General features: G+C 38.8%; 1 protein-coding gene across 1 annotated transcript in view; it reads left to right on the top strand.

Annotated features, from left to right (window-relative positions):
* The window catches only part of ap2b1 (adaptor related protein complex 2 subunit beta 1), a 58,567-nt gene that overhangs the window by 817 nt on the left and 37,789 nt on the right, over window positions 1-19,961 (top strand). Inside the window, exons 3-14 of the mRNA XM_048189612.1 lie at window positions 1,789-1,894; window positions 2,009-2,144; window positions 2,231-2,476; window positions 2,557-2,747; window positions 4,764-4,985; window positions 5,178-5,298; window positions 7,695-7,790; window positions 8,040-8,155; window positions 9,406-9,571; window positions 9,992-10,090; window positions 11,265-11,524; window positions 14,634-14,826. Coding sequence (XP_048045569.1) covers window positions 1,789-1,894; window positions 2,009-2,144; window positions 2,231-2,476; window positions 2,557-2,747; window positions 4,764-4,985; window positions 5,178-5,298; window positions 7,695-7,790; window positions 8,040-8,155; window positions 9,406-9,571; window positions 9,992-10,090; window positions 11,265-11,524; window positions 14,634-14,826 — 1,952 coding nt within the window. The remainder of the gene's footprint in view (window positions 1-1,788; window positions 1,895-2,008; window positions 2,145-2,230; window positions 2,477-2,556; window positions 2,748-4,763; window positions 4,986-5,177; window positions 5,299-7,694; window positions 7,791-8,039; window positions 8,156-9,405; window positions 9,572-9,991; window positions 10,091-11,264; window positions 11,525-14,633; window positions 14,827-19,961) is intronic.

Consider the following 19,961-nt stretch of genomic DNA (forward strand, 5'->3'; position numbering starts at 1 on the left):
TGAAAATCCATTTGGCTCAAAAATCAGAGGAGGCACGTGCTCCCGAGCATGACTCCTCTGTGTATGTGCACTCATTTCTGTGAAAGACCTCCAGTATAAGAAGAGGACACACACACACACACACACACACAGTGCCTTGATCTTTCCGGGTTGCACACAGGCAGGTTTCCTACAATAGGTTTACATGCATCCAAGGTCCAAAAACATTTTCATTTTCTCATAATATACATTGCGACCTCACTTCTTTTCTCAAAGTGTTTGAAATGGCTTGATTGAGGATTCAGTCTCTCTAAACCCCTCCTTTTTGAGAGCCTACTCTTCTCTGATTGTTCGGATGCACCAGTTTGTTGTAAGGGTGTAACGATACACAAAACTGATAGCTTGGTCTTGAAGTCATGGTTCAGTTCGGTTCGGTACAGCAGGGGGAGAAAACAAAACAAAATAGATTTTTTTTATTAAACAGTAGTTTACTGAACAAATTGTGTCTCGGTATTTAAATGAGCTCAATTATAATTAAAAGTTTCTTAAGGATAAAAAATATTTATCTCTGCTAATGCTATAAACTATATAAGGAGCCCTTACTTTCACATTACTATAACGTTAAACGTTAACAGCGGAGCCCAAACTATTAGCCTAAATTTGGTTGCTATTTTGGTTTGCTATTAACAGGTTAAGTAAAATATAATAAATATATATGCTAATATAGTACATATATTTAGCGAAAGAGTTCATTTATCTGGCGAACTAACAAGCTGTGGACACGCCTGAGGGAAATAGTACGTGACACAGTGTTTAAAAGCTGTTTTCTTGACGTCTTTCTGCCGTTGAAACACTGATTGAGCGATTACATGAGAAATGATACGTTTCAGTAAGTTGTACTGTATCTTTCAGCATACCTTCAGATGTTCATTCATGTTTATTCTATAACTAGTATTAAAGAGGAAGCGCTCCGCGTTGCTGCTTGAAATGAGGCGCCTAAAGACATTAAAGAGCGTTAAAACGGCATTTTTTTGTTTGTTAGAATTTTGTTTATTAAATGGACAGAGTTTGAATGATGACACTTTGTTTCTTATCGAAAATAACAAAATGCAGAGCTTATTGCTATTGGTAGTTAGGCTACAACGCCATATTTGTTGTGTAGATGCAATGGGCCGGGGCTAGGGGGGCAGCAGGGGGCGGGGCGCGTTCTGTTGTGATTGGCCTTTTGCTAACAGTGTGTGTCGGAAATAAACCGTTCATTGCCATACCTGAATTTCAGCTCCGGAGCTTCCTCAGCACAGTGATACCAACAGTAAAAATGGCATCGGTTTTACTGTATCAATTCGAGCCAGAGTCCTCATCCTTTGGCAGTGCATTCAAAGTGGATTTGTTTTCCTAGCACAGAAAACAGCGCCTTTTTGACAAGTTGACAATGTAAACCAAACTCTTCCAAGCCTCAGCTACAATTACAGTGTTTGAGGGTCAAAGTAGTCATGTTTGCAGCCAGTGTAGACCATATGCTGGCATTATGCAAATTTGTTACAATGTAGGCTTGGACAGGTAGTTAGACTGGAATTACTGATGACTCGTTTCAGGCAGTTCAGTATCAGTTCTTTCTTCATGGAGACAACATTTTGATCTTTAAAACTTTACAGACCTTTTAAATTTACAAACGACCATATTACACACTGCATGAAAGGTAATATCCGAAAAAAAGGATAATCTCTAGATGTAGAAGTTGCATCAGCATCAGCCTTTGAAAACCTCAGATCAGATGACCACTCTAATCATGTTACTCTCTTGTTTCAGGTGAAATCTTTGAGCTGAAGGCTGAGCTGAACAATGAGAAGAAGGAGAAGAGGAAAGAGGCAGTGAAGAAAGTCATTGCAGCCATGACAGTGGGCAAGGATGTCAGGTGTTTCGCGCTCATTCATCACCATTACACAATCAAAGATCCACTCTCACTTTCCACTTTACGTAAAAGATGAATCATTTGTATTAAGCTAATACCTTATCACTGCTTCTTTAGTTCCTTGTTTCCAGACGTGGTAAACTGCATGCAGACCGATAACCTGGAGCTGAAGAAACTGGTTTACCTGTACCTTATGAACTATGCCAAGAGTCAACCTGACATGGCCATCATGGCTGTTAACAGCTTTGTAAAGGTAAGACTTGCTGTTATAGTTTGGATCTGATCCAATGTTTATGAAATTCCACCAGGTTGTCTGAAGTTGTTCTTTCCTTTTTTCAGGACTGTGAGGATCCGAACCCACTGATCCGAGCTCTGGCTGTGCGTACAATGGGCTGTATTCGTGTGGATAAGATCACTGAGTACTTGTGCGAGCCTCTGCGAAAGTGTCTGAAGGATGAAGACCCCTATGTAAGGAAGACCGCAGCGGTATGTGTGGCCAAACTTCATGACATCAACGCCCAGATGGTGGAGGACCAGGGCTTCCTGGATTCTCTTAGGGACCTGATCGCCGACTCCAACCCCATGGTTAGATACCTTTGATCTAATTTCACTGAATGCATACCTCCACATTCACAGTACTTTACTAATATCTGAATTTCTCGTAGGTTGTGGCTAATGCAGTTGCTGCTCTGTCTGAGATCAGCGAGTCTCACCCCAACAGCAACCTTCTGGACCTGAATCCCCAGAACATCAATAAGCTCCTGACGGCGCTCAACGAGTGCACTGAGTGGGGCCAGATCTTCATCCTGGACTGCCTCTCCAACTACAACCCCAAAGACGAGCGCGAGGCCCAGAGGTGAGGGGATAATGATCCTCTTAGGTTTCTTTATCTCTACAGGTGTATGGAGATTAAGGAGAGTGAATGAAGTTTCCAAAAAAAAAAAAAATCCAGATGTGCTGTGCTTGTTTGTTTTGCTTGTTTGTAGATTTGATTTGGTTATAAAGCCAATCAATATGACTATAAGATAATAATTTTAACAATAATAATAATTATTACTAAATAAAAAAAAACTAAATAAAAACAAAATACGAAAATACTATTGTAATACTTCACAGTAAAATTAATATATATATATAACTGTCTGATAAACCGTCCCAGTAACTTTTAAAATGTTAAAGGTTAAAATCATATAAGAACATAAAAATGAATACGAAAAATAAATGAAAATGAATTATTTTAATTAAAATATGAATTAAAACTAATAATAAATAAGGATAAAATAATACAGTGCCCAGTTCTTATTTGGAGAATGCACAGGTGAACTGATATCTTTAGACTATTTTTCCCCCAGTTTAGATGTGAATGTGGCAACCAACATCTGACATCTTCTGAAATCTGGTTTCTTTAAAGATCTGGAACAGTTAATTATATTAGAGTCAAGTTTTCTTTCTCTCCTGTTATTATGAATTTGCATTTAAAAAAAAAAACTAAAGTGGATTAGAGGCTGTAAAAAACCTGTGTTGTCTGATCTGACAGGTTGAGTTCAGGCACATCTAGCCGGTAAATGTCAACAACTGATTGTTGTACTTGGATTGTCAGATGAAGAAGATTAATTATATACACCAGGCATATGATAACATTATTATTTATTTTTAGTTTAAGAACAGAACAGCAATAAAAATATGTAGTGCTGCTTTAGAGTGAGCTGTATGTTAATATTAATTTCTTTTCCTCACAGGTCTATTTTAAGATTAGATATGACATTTTATTCACATGGTATTTATTTTCTCTTTCAGACTGTTATTAATATTGACTCTTTTCAGAGATAAACAGATTTGTTGTAGAATAAACCTCTGAGAGGAAATCTATTTAGGTGTAACACTTCTTGGATTCCATTCATAGAATTCATATGTAAATTGTGTTGCAGCCTTGAATAATAGTGCAGTACAGGTCATATAAAAAGTGCTTATGACTTGCTGCATAGATTTCACAAGATTTTCATAGGAAGATCAAACGGCAGAGATTCAAATCACAGTCTTTCCAGATTTGGTTTTTAATGCAGGGTTTGATTTACACAACACCTTATTTTAACTAAAAACAGAACAGTTTTGGCTGTTCATTTACACAACAGCTGCATTTTGGGGGCCTGAAAATGCAAACGATTTCAAAGTGCAATTTTTGAAAACGATACCATTATCGTCTCTGTGTAAACTGTAAAAAATGCAAATTTGTGAAAACAGTGACGTCATGTATACGTATTATGTGTTCAGTCTATAGGCGTGTAGTGTTTCTGTGCAAAGTGACATCGCCAACTACTGGCCTGGCATTTTTTTTCATGGGTCATTGTGAACGAGATCATTTTGACAGCGTTGTCGTTTTTGTATACAAAAAATGCAAAAGAAAAACCTTTCTGTTTTCAGTACATCGTTGTCATGTAAACATACCCTTAATCAAACCAAGGTATTTCAACAAAACATAGTGTTTCTCTTTCTGAATGTTTGCCCTCAGAGAAAATTATACTTTTTGTGATGGCCACATCAATATTGTCAGTACGGCTGAAATAGCTTTGTGAAATGTGCAACTGTTCTATTACCAGTACAGGAATAAAATATGTTATGTGATTTCTGACAATATCAAATGAAAGTAAATAAAGACTATATAAAGTAGGACCCAGGACAGAACCTTGATGGACTCCTTATATTTTATGCCCACTAAGAAAAACACATAAATGGGTACAGGGAAGATTTAAACTCTTAATGACAAATTTTATAATCAACCAATACCTAACTGAAAAACCTCAATTCAGGAGTGCCAGGATTAATACAGATGAAAACCCTATTAAGCATAACTCCCTCTTCCTGTCTCTTTTAGTATCTGTGAGCGTGTGACTCCACGTCTCTCTCATGCTAACTCGGCTGTGGTGCTGTCAGCGGTGAAGGTACTGATGAAGTTCCTGGAGCTCCTGCCCAAAGACTCCGATTACTACAACACTCTCCTGAAGAAGCTCTCACCTCCCCTCGTCACACTGTTGTCTGGGGAACCAGAGGTCCAATATGTGGCCCTCAGGAACATCAACCTTATTGTGCAGAAAAGGTTAGACTGCTGTCCTTATTTTTCAGTCCTGTTTGTTTTCTGAGGCACTAGTTTAAGAGTTCAGAGTTCTAATCACTCAGTTTCTGACATAGATGACTAAATGCCATCACTAGATGGCAGTATTGTCCATTTTGTCTGTTTGCTTGGAAATACTGAATGTTTCCACTAAGACAGTGATCTCTTTACCTGCAGGCCTGAGATCTTGAAGCAAGAGATCAAAGTATTCTTTGTCAAGTACAATGACCCTATCTATGTCAAGCTGGAGAAACTGGACATCATGATCCGCCTGGCCTCTCATGCCAACATTGCCCAGGTATTTCAAAAGATGTTTAAAGGGTTAGTTCCCCCAAAAATGAAAATTCTGTCATTAATTACTCACACTCATGCCGTTCCACACCCGTAAAACCTTCGTTAATCTTCGGAACACAAATTAAGATATTTTTGAAGAAATCTGATGGCTCAGTGAGGCCTGCATAGGAGCAATGACATTTCCTCTCTCAAGATCCATAAAGGTACTAAAAACATATTTAAATCAGTTCATGTGAGTACAGTAGTTCAATATTAATATTATAAAGCGACGAGAATATTTTTGGTGCGCCAAAAAAAACAAAATAACAACTTATTTAGTCAAGGCAGTCAGCTTATCCAGGGCTTTAAAAGTTCAAATAATAGAGATTATTATTATTATAACTCTAATTACATCTGAAATAATTACATCATTTTCAAGTATTTTCTCTGTCATTTATGTTAATATAGAGATCACACTCTCTCTAGATCCACACAGTCCAAAATTTCAAAAAAAAAAAAAAAAAAAAAATTAGATATATATACATACACACTGTGTGCAGAATTAAGCAAGTTGATTTTCTGATCATATTTTTTTTCCAAGCACATTTTACCAATTCCAATCCACATCAATCTTAATAACTATTAATATTGTTTTTAATCATTTATAAGTGATATATAATTGTTCATGAAGGCTGGAAATGAAAAATGCCTTATATTCAGGTGTGCAGAATTATTAGGCAGGTTTGCTTTTACAGGCAAAATGAGCCAAAAAAGAGATTTAACTCAGACTGAAAAGTCAAAAATTATTAAATACTCATGACAAGGACACAATATTAATGCAATACTAGAAATTGCAAAGTTAAAGCATGACCAAGGGACAGCAAAATGCTCATTGGGTCAGCGGGGTCATACAAAAACAGGTGGAAAAGAAAAGACACGTTAACTGCAAAATAATTAAGAATTCCGGTAAAGAATTAAGTGTGAAACCATCAGGAACCCTTTAGTCTCCAGCGCCACCATTTTCCAGAACTGCAACCTACCTGGAGTCTCCAGAAGTGCAAGGTGTCAGGATCTCAGAGACTTGGGTTAGCTAAAGAATCCTAAAAAATGAGAATCACAAGCTGAAGTGTTATAAAATACATAAAGACTGGGTTTTTATAGGCCTTATGGACAGACAGCTTGAGAGTGACTCCTGAAGGACCAGCACCACATCCTCTTGTACCACTGTTTGAAGAATTCATCTTCCAGAATCTGGCAGTAAGGTGTGGGAGTTCACTTTTAGTCCATCTCTTATCCTGAAATGTCCATCTTGCAGATATGGACTAAAAATGATCTTCCAAAACTTAATCCCAGATTCTGGAAGATGAATTCTTCAAACAGTGGTACAAGAGCTGGTCCTTCAGGAGTCACTCTCAAGCTGTCTGTCTATAAGGCCTATAAAAACCCAGTCTTCATGTATTTTCTAACACTTCAGCTTGTGATTCTCATTCTTTAGGATTCTTTAGCTAACCTAAGTCTCTGAGATCCTGACACCTTGCACTTCTGGAGACTCCAGGTAGGTTGCAGTTCTGGAAAATGGTGGCGCTGGAGACTAAAGGGTTCCTGATGGTTTCACACTTAATTCTTCACCTTAATTCTTTTGCAGTTAACATGTGTCTTTTCTTTTCCACCTGTTTTTGCCTAATAATTCTGCACACAGTGTATATATCTAGGACATTGGTTGCATTCCCCTGTGATTTAGATTTTATTAACAGGAAAATGTATCAGCACTTCACTTCAAATGAAAAATGACATGTTCAGCTGAATGTTGCATAACACTGTAATACTAATTGATGAGCAAATTAGCTGCTATTTGATTTTGTCCTTTATGTACGAGTATGAAAGACCTAAATATGTACACTTTTTATTTTGCGCTTTACTTTCTTAATTGATTGTGCAGTTTGTGTTGCAAAGATAACAAATTAACTTTCAGTAGAACTGCGTCATCGATTTGTCCCTCTAATTACATATTGCTTAAAAGTGTGCCTAAAAGGAACATAGTCTCTTGTATTTTCCACTCAGTGGCTGTTTGTCGAATTGTTTAACTAAAACACATGCTCAAGCTTATTGAGCTCTGCGCTGCCTGGCATAAAATGACAGCTGTGATTACTCTGCATCTGACAGCAAATTGCTTCATTGCATTCCGTTATTATACGTTCCATCTTTGTTATATTTTTCATTTACTTACATTACGTCATTTAGCCTTTTCCCCCATAAATACGTGTTTGTTAAACGTTAACATCAGACTCTTCTCACACTTTTCCCTCTGAGCTTATAATCTTGTGAGTTATCAATTCCCTGTTCTTTCTCTTGTGGAGGTCATTCAGCCTTTCAAAGTCTGTTTCTATAGAAATCCTTTTAAAATGATGTTGATTTCTGTAGGTACTAGCTGAACTGAAGGAGTATGCCACTGAGGTGGATGTAGACTTTGTTCGGAAAGCTGTTCGAGCCATCGGCCGTTGTGCCATCAAAGTGGAGGTAAGTCTTGCCTCATTATTCACCCCTAAATACCTACATTTGTATGACTTTATTCCCTATAGAAATGTCTGATAAACCTCTGCTATTTAGCTTGCTTTTTGGTCATTTAACATCAAAATTTCTGAACACAAGCAACCTTTATTGATTTTTTTTCATTGCATTTTGTGTTCCAATAGCTATAGTGCCTTAATGAGTTTTATCACTGTAATTTATATCTGTGACTGAGTTTTCTCTTATCTTTGTGTACAGCAATCAGCTGAGCGTTGTGTTAGCACCCTGCTGGACCTCATCCAGACCAAAGTCAATTATGTTGTGCAAGAGGCCATTGTGGTCATCAGGGACATCTTCCGCAAATACCCCAACAAGTCAGTCCGTAACTCTCATCTGAACTATTTTTATTGATATTTTTCAGTACTGAAATGTTTTTCTTCGCTCCTCTACCAATTTAATTTTTTTTTCACTGAGCTTGTCACAATGCATTCTGGGATTGTCTCATCTGTAAAGAATACATGCCTTAGAATTAGACTACAATGACGTATCTCAGCATTATTAAAGGATTAGTTCACTTCAGAATTAAAATTTCCTGATAATTTACTCACCTCCATGTTCTCCAAGATGTTTATGTCTTTCTTTCTTCATTTGAAAAGAAATTAAGGATTAAGGATCCAGGATTTTTCTTCATATAGTGGACTTTGATGGGGTTCAACAGGTTGAAGGTCCAAATTGCAGTTTCAGTGCAGCTTCAAAGAGCTCTACATGATCCCAGCCGAGGAGTAAGGGTCTTATCTAGTGAAACGATCGTCATTTTCTAAAAAAAAAAATGTGTGGTGCGATGCGCTAAGCATTACGTAATTACGTTGGAAAGGTCACGCATGGTGTTGGTGGAAGTACCGTGGTAGGGCGAAAAACTCCATCTCATTTTCTCCTCCAACTTCAAAATCGTCCAACATTGTTGTTTTACCTTTTTTTTTGTAAAGGCCGTTTGACTTGTCTTTGCATGTTCTTTTTGTAGACACTTGCTCGGTACTTCTACCTACATCACACGTGACCTTTCCAACGTGATTACGTAATGCGTAGCGCATTGCAGAGATGTGCAAGATGAGCATTTGTGGTTAAAAAAGTATATAGTTGTTTTTTTTTTTTTTTTTTTTAGACCGATTGTAAATGACCGATTGTTTCGCTATATTAGACCCTTATTCCTAGTCTGGGATCATGTATAGCCCTTTGAAGCTGCACTGAAACTGTAATTTTGACCTTCAACCCGTTGAACCCCACTGAAGTCCACTATATGGAGAAAAATTCTGGAATGTTTTCCTCAAAAACCTTAATTTCTTTTTTACTGAAGAAAGAAAGACATAAACATCTTGGATGACATGGGGGTGAGTAAATTATCAGGAAATTTTAATTCTGAAGTGAACTAATCCTTTAAATAAGCTACATTTTGGAATAGGCTCTACGCAAGAAGCCCTCCTATGATCCTTAAAATGCTGTGTACACAACTCAATAACAGAGTATATATCAGTTTGTCTGTCTAAAAAATAGCCTCTAGGTCCATGTAGAATGAAAGAGCATGTAACTAATTGCCTGCCGAAACACCTCTCTGTTGTCTGTACAGATATGAAAGCATAATTGCCACTCTGTGTGAAAACCTGGACTCTCTGGATGAGCCTGACGCTCGAGCAGCCATGATCTGGATTGTGGGCGAATATGCCGAGCGTATCGACAATGCTGATGAGCTCCTGGAGAGTTTCCTTGAGGGCTTCCATGATGAAAGCACTCAGGTTTGACATTGTTATTGTTTTAGATTGTAATCAGGAGTGTATTCCAGAAAGCAGGTTATGTGACATACCCGGGTTTACGCAGTTTACTCAGAGTAAGCCTGTGCTTATGAGGACACTCGACAATACAGAAATTTTGGCATGATTTTGTGTACGTTTTGTCAGCTCAATGCGGCCAGCATGTGTCTGTCACACAGACAGGAGATTCACAGACAGCGTTTCAGTACCGCACTGCGTTCTCTTTTGTGTCTTGTCGCGCTTGAATGGTTTAAAAGCATTTGCATAAATAAGAGCGTCAATGTGTGTTTTGCTTAGTTTTGTTTCAATTGTTTTTGTTTGTTTGTTTGTTTTATTTTGTTTACCGTTATAGTAATAGTTTCTTTAAAATCAGGGATTCAGTATCCACTGCATTGTTTCTTTCAGGTCCAGTTGACTCTCCTGACAGCCATAGTGAAGCTGTTCCTGAAGAAGCCCTCAGAGACTCAAGAGCTGGTTCAGCAAGTGCTCAGTCTGGCCACTCAGGTGAGATGTGCTTGAGCATTACAAACCATAGTGTTACACGACAACTTGATGTTATCGGCTAGGGATGTGCGAGAGTAGTCAACTAAATGATACTACTGCCGATAGTTGACGTTAGAAATACTAGTCGTTTACCTTTCTATCTGTTTTTTTTGCATATTTATATGTTGCTTTATATATTTTATAACAAGGATATGTTCAAATTACTGTGTTGTTAAGGGTACATTTTGAAAATAATACATTATTTTGAAAAGTGTATATCTGGAGAGGAAAACAAAATCATTTCATTTTTGCCTCATACTTTGCATGCGTTAGTTTTTTTCATGTCACTCATAATTCAAAGCCAGTATTCAGTATGGGGTTTGGCTCTTTGATTCAGATTAAGTAGACTATTTCAAATGGATCACTTATACAGACTGTTTTTTTACTTATCTTCTGGGGGGTTCTTAGACAAGTCGACTAATTGGTTACACAGTTTCCGTTTGAACGTTATGGAAATTAGTTATGCGGCACTGTTATCATCCCTATTATCAGCTGAAAATAGCTAGGTTTCCATCCAAACGTGAAGCGAATCTTTTCAAAGTTCGCAAAACAAAACAAACAAATGAAATTAGGTACATTTCCATCAAGTTGTTCGAGCGGATGACAGTGGTATTGGTAACCCTTGTAACCAACATAAATAAAACACCATCAGCGGAAACAGCCGATTAGTCACGTGAGTTTAATGTTCGCTACGTCAGAATTTATTTGGAAAATGAATTTCCATCTCCCATTATTCACATTACCTCTTTTTCGCACTGGTCAAAAACCACCTCAAGCGAGCATAAAAAACTTTTTTGTTGAAATTTTGCGTTTCCATCACTCGTTTCTGATGCAATACTTCAAAATGCGCATAAAAACAGGGTGATGGAAACATAGCTAATCAGAGATGTTTATTTGGCCTTTTGAAAATACAGTTAACAGATGTTTGTAATGTCTATATCAGAGTTTTTTAAATCTATTTATAATGAAAGACCTTTGCTTATTGCATACAACATTGAATCAGCATCAGCACAAGTTAGTATTTCACATAATCACAAATATCACATCATAGTGTCGCCTCTCAGAAGGAGCTCTGCATCTGTCTGTCAGTGTCCCGTTTCCTCTCCTTTCAACCTGGTCTCGTTCTCCATCTCAGGACTCTGATAACCCTGACTTGCGTGATCGCGGCTACATCTACTGGCGTCTGCTGTCCACCGACCCTGTGACGGCTAAAGAGGTTGTGCTGTCTGAGAAGCCTCTGATCTCAGAGGAGACGGACCTGATTGAACCCACCCTGTTGGACGAGCTCATCTGCCACATTGGCTCGCTGGCCTCCGTCTACCACAAACCCCCCAATGCTTTTGTGGAAGGAAGCCACGGCATTCACCGCAAACATCTGCCCATCCAGCACGGCAGGTACTAAGACGGCTAAAACTAGATCTAGCTAAACCTCTTAAATATTTCATTGGCTGTCTAGAAATTGCTCTTTGTGAGTATGAGTGCTGTAATATGGTTTAAAATGTCTGGACAGATTTCCTAACAGATTGCATGAGCACAAACCCTCTTTTGGGGATTTACTAAAGACATGCAGTGAAAAATTAGTGATGGAAGCCGTGGACACTGTTATTTTTGCAGCTGACCTTATTATATGTGCACTCCTACAGAGTTTCCATTTCAGACACAAAATTTATGGAAGGAGAGTATTTAAATCATGCAAAATGATTTACTATCGTTTGAGATAGTCAGTTTACTGGTATTTGTGCCATTATTTAACGCCTAGTCTTGTGTAGCCAGACTTTCAGATGACGTCTGACTGACATGTTAATCAACTAATCACAGGTAGTTTTGATCTGGGTCATGTTTAAGGGCATGAAAATGTAACAGACTGGCGTGTATCTAATAAATATTTAATTCGAGAATATTGTGAAAGTTTACTGCAACAGTGGCGCTGTGAACTTCACAATCCAGAGTCACATCATTGAGTGTGTTTACATGCACCCTCATAATGCGATTATAATGGGCTTTTGGCAATATTGCGAATAAACTTTAACTTATGTAAACACAATACTTCGATCAAGTGAATGCAATTAAGCTCATAATCGTAGTAACCATTATTGCATTAAACTAGGTGGTATACTGCAATTTTAATCACAATAAACAGGCATGTAAACACTTTAATTGCATTATTACCGCTCTGACCAAAGTCTGCATGTGCTCGGATGTACATGGATGCCGTGTGTTGTTCACACAACTTCTTGAATGAACTCTGTGACATTATTCTGATGTTTTCTCTTCTCCAAATCACTTAATTCTGTCAACACAACTCGCTGCGCAGTCTCTGCACCGTATCTTCATCCAGACGGTGCAATTTCGGTGCATTCTTGTGAGATTTGTGAGGTCAGGCACTGATATTGCCGAGAGAGCCTGGCTCACAGTCTCCGCTCTAATTCATCCCAAAGGTGTTCTATCGGGTTGAGGTCAAGACTCTGTGCAGGCCAGTCAAGTTCTTCCACACCAAACTCGCTCATCCATGTCTTTATGGACTTTGCTTTGTGCACTGGTGTGCAGTCATGTTGGAACATGAAGGGGCCATCCCCAAACTTTTCTCACAAAGTTGGGAGCATGAAATTGTCCAAAATGTCTTGGTATGCTGAAGCATTAAGAGTTCCTTTCACTGGAACTAAGGCGCCAAGCCCAACCCCTGAAAAACAACCCCACACCATAATCCCCCCTCCACCAAACTTTACACTTGGCACAATGCAGTCAGGCAAGTACCGTTCTCCTGACAACCGCCAAACCCAGACTCGTCCATTGGATTGCCAGACAGAGAAGCGTGATTCGTCACTCCAGTGAACACGTCTCCACTGCTCTAGAGTCCAGTGGCGGCGTGCTTTACACCCCTGCATCCGACGCTTTGCATTGCACTTGGTGATGTAAGGCTTGGATGCAGCTGTTTGGCTATGGAAACCCATTCCATGAAGCTCTCTACACACTGTTCGAAGTTTGGAGGTCTGTAGCTATTGACTCTGCAGAAAGTTGGCAACTTCTGCGCACTGTGTGCCTCAGCATGCGCTGACCCCACTCTGTGATTTTACGTGGCTTACCGCTTTGTGGCTTTGAGTTGCTGTTGTTCCCAATTGCTTCCACTTTATGATACCACTAACAGTTGACCGTGAAATATTTAGTAGTGAGGATATTTCACGAATGCACAGGTGACAACCTATCACGGTACCACACTTGAATTCACTGAGCTCCTGAGAGTGACCCATTCTTTCACAAATATTTGTAGAAGCAGTCTGCATGCCTAGGTGCTTGATTTTATACACCTGTGCCCATGGAAGTGATTGGAACATCTGAATTCAATGATGGAGTTGGAGGGGTGTCCCAATACTTTTGGCAATATAGTGTACATACTGTATAACCATACTTACCAACGTATAATCAGAGTAATGAAAATTGCATGTAATCTAGAGTGAAGAGTTCAGATCGTGTCATGTAAACATCTTACTCTGATTATGAAAAATAATCGCATAATTGTTGCACATGTAAACGTAGTGATTGTCACAGTTGTAAACATGAAAGATTTCTTTTTCCATGAGGGGGTTTGGCATCACGCCGGCTTTGTTTCCAGGTAGACCGTTAAAGAACGTGACACGTGTCTCCCGGAAATCCTGTAGAATTCAACCATTCAGATGACGACTGCGAAACTCCTGAAGTGTTGCCTATTTTCTTTGCCTTATACATCAGACTTTGAGCCAACAGTCTGTGGGCGTGACGTCTGAGGCTGAGACAATTTAAGGCCTAAAAAAAGCATGTCTAAACCCATTTAGCACTTGACATGGCTGGGATAGTTGCTGTAGGAGGAGGAACCGCAGAGAACAGAAAAGTGTGTGGTAGAAGGGAGAGAATTTTCTCCACTCATGTTCATTTATTTGGAATGCCAGAGGAAGATGCTATTCAAACTTATCATTTACCAAGCCATGTTTTTTTGTTTTTTTCCGCTCCTGTGTTGTTAGTAGATTACCTGCATCTGATAGTCATCGGCTCTGCTGGTTTGCTCTTGGTAGATTGCGTTGGTCATAATGGAAATGAGCTGCTGCGTTTGTGTTCTTTAATAAGGGCATTTTCAATAAATAAACTGCAGAACTTTCCACTCCCATCTGCGCTTTTATGGGATTACCTGCACCTGGTTTCATGCTTATTTGCCCTGTTTAGTAAATCTGGCACATAATCTAATAATCACAAGCAACTCATAATCACAAAGTCATGATAAGTCATTTGCCAAAAGGTCTCACATCCCTGTTATTTGTTTTATCTCTATGTGGGATTCTCTGTTTTTTAAAAAAGGGATGACTGAATCAGTCTCAGTCCAGTAAAACAATGGGGGACTCATCGAAATTGCCACACAGAACCTACGTTGTCCTCTCCATCAAACAATGAAAAAAGGGCTTGTCGGTCCCATCCTTTGTTCACTTAGTTTCACTTAGTGTTACACATCTCAGTGTGTATCATCATTCTTTTGCAGTATCGACACTGGGGAGAGTCCAGTCAGTGCCGGCCCGACTGCGTCCATCGATCAACCCCAAGTCATTCCATCTCAGGGTGACCTCCTAGGAGACCTGCTTAATCTGGACCTCGGTCCCCCTGTCAACGTGCCACAGGTGTCTTCCATGCAGATGGGTGCTGTGGATCTCCTCGGAGGTGGTCTTGATAGTTTGGTGGGTGTTCTTGAATTATTATATGTTTTGTTGGTGGTTTTGATTTTATGATCTTGATGTCCACAAACTCTTACAACGATGACCATATTTTCCATCAGAATACCACGATTACTCCAGTTACTCTTACTACACTAAAATTGTGCACTGCAAAAATCAGTTTATTATTAAGTATTTATTTCAGGAAATATATAAAAAGCCCCATTTATTTGGAGAATATATACTTAATTAAGTTTTTATTTTTCTTTCCTCAAAGGCATGTTTTTTGTGTGTTTGAAGCATTTATTTTAAGTATGTTTAGATTTTTTTTTTTTTTATTGGGAAAATGAGAAAAATATAAATTCTGTCACCATAAAAAGAAATTAGTCAATAACAGAAATGCTGTTTGAAGGAGATCCCACATTATTTTTTTTGTTATTTTACAGTACTAACACCTGTATTGTAGTAACTATGGTATTTTAGCAGAAACTATGGTTACTTAATCGTGAATAGCGAGTTCTAATTTTTATAACAAATCAGTGGAAATGTTTTAAGTAGTCATGCACTGCTCATGATTTTTCATGGCCAATTACGATTTTTTTACAAGCAAAATAGCCAATTCTGATACCGGTTGCAGTTTATTTTTCTTTAAGCAAATTTATTTGTTGTTTATTTGCCCTATAACAGGCAAACTGGCTTTAAATAAAAATTTAAAAAAAATCTGTAGCCATTTGAAATTATGCAACTACTGCATTTTAATCACGATCCAAACAAAGACACACATGTAGCATAAGCAGTTTTTTTTTTTTTTTTTTGAATTAGATTGTATAATTTTTAAGATTTAAAGCAAAAACAGAATGGTCTGACTTTATATTTGTAAAATTATGCTTCATAAGATACCTGCACAAAACAAAAACAGCAGACACAATGAATGAAAATGCAAATTCACTCTCTGTGACAGTAGGTGATATCTTATGAAACAGCAGCGGTTTCTTTGGGTACTGCTGTACACAAAGCAACACTGAACTTATAAACACTATTTTATACAGAGGAAGGAGGAAAAGACAATGCCATCGAAACTTTTCTGAAGACAAGTCAGTTCTCTTGAGAGATACGTTCATATAACCCCCCACCCCCAATTCAATATTTAAATTTTTCTTCCTTTAATATGAGCATTGCTAACAGTGAGCTTGCTGTGCCTGTTACAGTATTTGCTCTGCTGGCACGTCTGTGTTCTCCTCTTTCGTCCATCTTCAGCGTGTCCAGTCTCTGGCCTGTGTTAATGTTCTGTTTTCAGAATTCGTATTACTTCCAAACAAATGACATTTTAGGAAATAATTGCATTTCAGTTTGTGCACAATTCCAGAATAGAGATTGGCCAAAAAAAAATGGACGGTTCCGACTTATGGCTGGTCGACCGGTGCATCTCTAGTTTTATGTTTTAGTCATTAATTTTATTTTCAGTAATTCCATTCTTAAGAGGTTTTATGATTATATTCCTTTAAAAGTGAGCTCAAATTTGCAGTTATGTCCTCAGAGATGCCCATGCAGCTGTTGATCTTGTCAGAATGACTAGGGTTTTCATTCAAGTTCACTAGTTCTCTGGTGGTTTGTGTTCAGCCTGTACAGTGTGTTCACATGTGCAGGGGTTGTGGGGTTTCAGGGCACTCTGCTCAGTTTGACGTGATTGCAGCAGTATATTTCACATTTGAGCTGTAACCACACTCGTTACCATGGTCACCACATCTCACAAGCTTCTGCCTGATCACAGTGAACAGCAAAGTGAAGAATCGCTGGGTGAAACAGCAGCGAGGTCAGCTCTTCGTAACTGGAAGGGGAATGTGATTGCGAATGTGATTCCAGTCAAGTGCTCATCATTTATTGACACAATGCTGAGTACTGCTTGCAAATACAAGCATGAATTATAATGCGGAAAACTGAAGGCTGATCACGATATGATATGATATAATGGTAAACAAGATTTTCTTTGTTTATATTCTATGTAGACATACAGTCCAAAAGTGCCTGTTCTACAGTAGACCACTAGTGAAAATCCGTTTTGAATTTGTTTTTAAAGGGTTAGTTCACCCAAAAATAAAATTTGTCATTAATTACTCACCCTCATGATGCTCTACACCCGTAAGACCTTTCGTTCATCTTCAGAACACAAATTAAAGGTCCCCTAGAATTAAAAATTGAATTTATCTTGGCATAGTTAAATAATCAGAGTTAAGTACATGGAAATGACATACAGTGAGTCTCAAACTCCATTGTTTCCTCCTTCTTATATAAATCTCATTTGTTTAAAAGACCAGGTGAGAACAGGCGAATCTCGACATAACACCGACTGTTACGTAACAGTCGGGATCATTAATATGTACGCCCCCAATATTTGCATATGCCAGCTCATGTTCAAGGCATTAGACAAGGGCAGCCAGTATTAACGTCTGGATCTGCACAGGTGAATCATCAGACTAGGTAAGCAAGCAAGAACAATAGCGAAAAATGGCAGATGGAGCAATAATAACTGACATGATCCATGATATCATGATATTTTTAGTGATATTTGTAAATTATCTTTCTAAAAAGCTTTCCTGTAGCTCAGTGGTTAGAGCATGGCACTAGCAATGCCAAGGTCATGGGTTCGATCCCAGGGATTGCACACACTCAGATACAAATGTATAGTATAATGCAATGTAAGTCGCTTTGGATAAAAGCGTCTGCCAAATGCATAAATGTAAATGTAAATGTAAATGTAAATGTTTCGTTAGCATGTTGCTAATGTACTGTTAAATGTGGTTAAAGTTACCATAGTTTCTTACTGTATTCACGGAGACAAGAGCCGTCGTTATTTTCATTATTAAACACTTGCAGTCTGTATAATTCATAAACACAACTTCATACTTTATAAATCTCTCCAACAGTGTAGCATTAGCCGTTAGCCATGGAGCATAGCCTCAAACTCATTCAGAATCAAATGTAAACATCCAAATAAATACTTTACTCACATAATTCGAAGCATGCATGCAGCATGCATGACGAACACTTTGTAAAGATCCATTTTGAGGGTTATATTAGCTGTGTGAACTTTATGCTGTTAAAGGCAAGCGCGAGCTCCGTGGGCGGGGAGCGTGAGCATTTAAAGGGGCCGCAGCCTAAATCGGCTCATATTTAATGATGCCCCAAAATAGGCAGTTAAAACTTCACAGACAGATTCAGGGGACACCTTAGACTTATATTACATCTTTTAAAAAGACGTTCTACGGCACCTTTAAGATATTTTGATGAAATCCGAGAGGGTTTTTTTTATCCTTCATTGAAATTAATAAAATTACCACATTCAGTGTCCAGAAAAGCAGTAAAGACGTTGTTAAAATAGTCCAGACGTCGTTGAAATGGCCAATACTTATCCACCGTTCAGATATATAAGCTAGAAGCGCTGTAACGAAATTAGCGCTGCAGAATGACAAGGGACAGATGAATTTGTTGAATGGAGCCTCTGCGCCGTATGGCTATGCGTCTGTTTTCGTTTATACTTCTGCGTCGTTGTCCGCGTCGACGTGCCTGCAGACCACTTGTAGGCAGCGTCCGCGGTCATGTTGAGTATCAAGGCAAAAGCTGAAGAAGCAGCAGCTTGTCATGTACGTTGTCAGAGAAGCTTACAAATAGAAGCGGCAAATAGGTAACGACTTTTGTTGCAGTATGACTGCATGTCTCCTGAAACAGCATTTTTTCATTCCTATGGAAGTTGAAAATGCTTGCTTTTCTCTGAGTGCTCCGCGCCAGTTTTTTGACCTGCAGACCAAACACAGTGTTTGCGGTCCGCGTGGAATTGATGCGTTGTTACGTTTTTGAAGAGGTGCACATCAGGCTACGTAGTAGGCTATGTGTGGTACAGCTTACACTCAACGCAGAAGTATAAATCAGCCTTAAGCTTCAATGGAAGCAAGAACATCTGGCCGTGTGTACAAATGATCAATATCACTAATTTACTTATTTCTTCATCTCATTTCTCATGCATGTACATCATAATGTTTATTACAGGTTTTAAATTCGATGTGTAGTCGGGAGACTGTGTATATGGTGTGTTCTGTCTCTGTAGCAGATCTCAAAAGTGTTATATCATACCAGCCACAAGCCCTGCTCTCCTAAACCCACTGCAACCACAGCACCAGAACCCCGGGGCTGAATGTCTTGCCACCTTATACGCAGTCATCAGCCCACATAAAATCTTCCACTTCCACCAACACACACATACACAGTTCCTGAGGGAAGTCAAGAGACGATTTACATTTTTGGTCAGATGTGTGCAAATCTTGATGCATGCTCTCTAAAAGGACAAAGTGAACATGAATGTTCACTTTCAACAAAATACCTTCTTTTGCACTCCTCTGAAGAAAATCATATTGCCTGGAATGACACGAGGGTGAATATATGAGAACCTTCATTTTGGATGAACCATCCCTTTAATGAATATTGTGGGAAATATTGTGTGTATATGCCAGAAACATCACGTCCAGAAACTATTTGTCCATATCTTTTGTCCTGGAGCCACAAAAGGCCGTTTTCCTCCACCACATGAATAATTGGATTTGTCAAGCAGGCATCTTGCTGCAGGGGGAAGCATCTCCAGCATGGCACATGTGAAGCGTTTATATCTGGGCAGCGCAGGTGTTGCTACTAAGTGTAATCTTCTCTCCAAATTGGAGGAGTCTCCACATCAGAGCCTTGCCCTGAACAAACCAAGATGAAGACACAGGCCACCTGCTGTGTGAAGGTGCTGTTGTAGCTCAAGCCATGTTGAGCAGGGTGTAAGGAAAGGTGTTGCGATCCCGTCTCTAGGCTAGTGATATACTCCTCATTGAGTTTCACTGTTCATTCACTACTTCACTTGATGGCAAAACATCAATTGTGAGTCTTGCGTTAAATCAGATAAATCGGTAACCTGAGGTTGAGAAGTCACTGACTAGTCAGCTAGTTTATCTAGATTTATTCTCATATACACTACTGTTCAAACGTTGGGGTCAGTAAGACCCTGTTTACACCTGGTTTTAATATGCGTTTTGGTCGATCGGATTACAAGTGGACGAGGGAGATACATTCCCGTTTAAACCTGGTATTTTAATCCGTTTCTTTTGTCCACTTTCGACCACTTCTGT

The sequence above is a fragment of the Megalobrama amblycephala genome, linkage group LG4, assembly GCF_018812025.1.
Source record: "Megalobrama amblycephala isolate DHTTF-2021 linkage group LG4, ASM1881202v1, whole genome shotgun sequence".
Lineage (NCBI taxonomy): Eukaryota > Metazoa > Chordata > Actinopteri > Cypriniformes > Xenocyprididae > Megalobrama > Megalobrama amblycephala.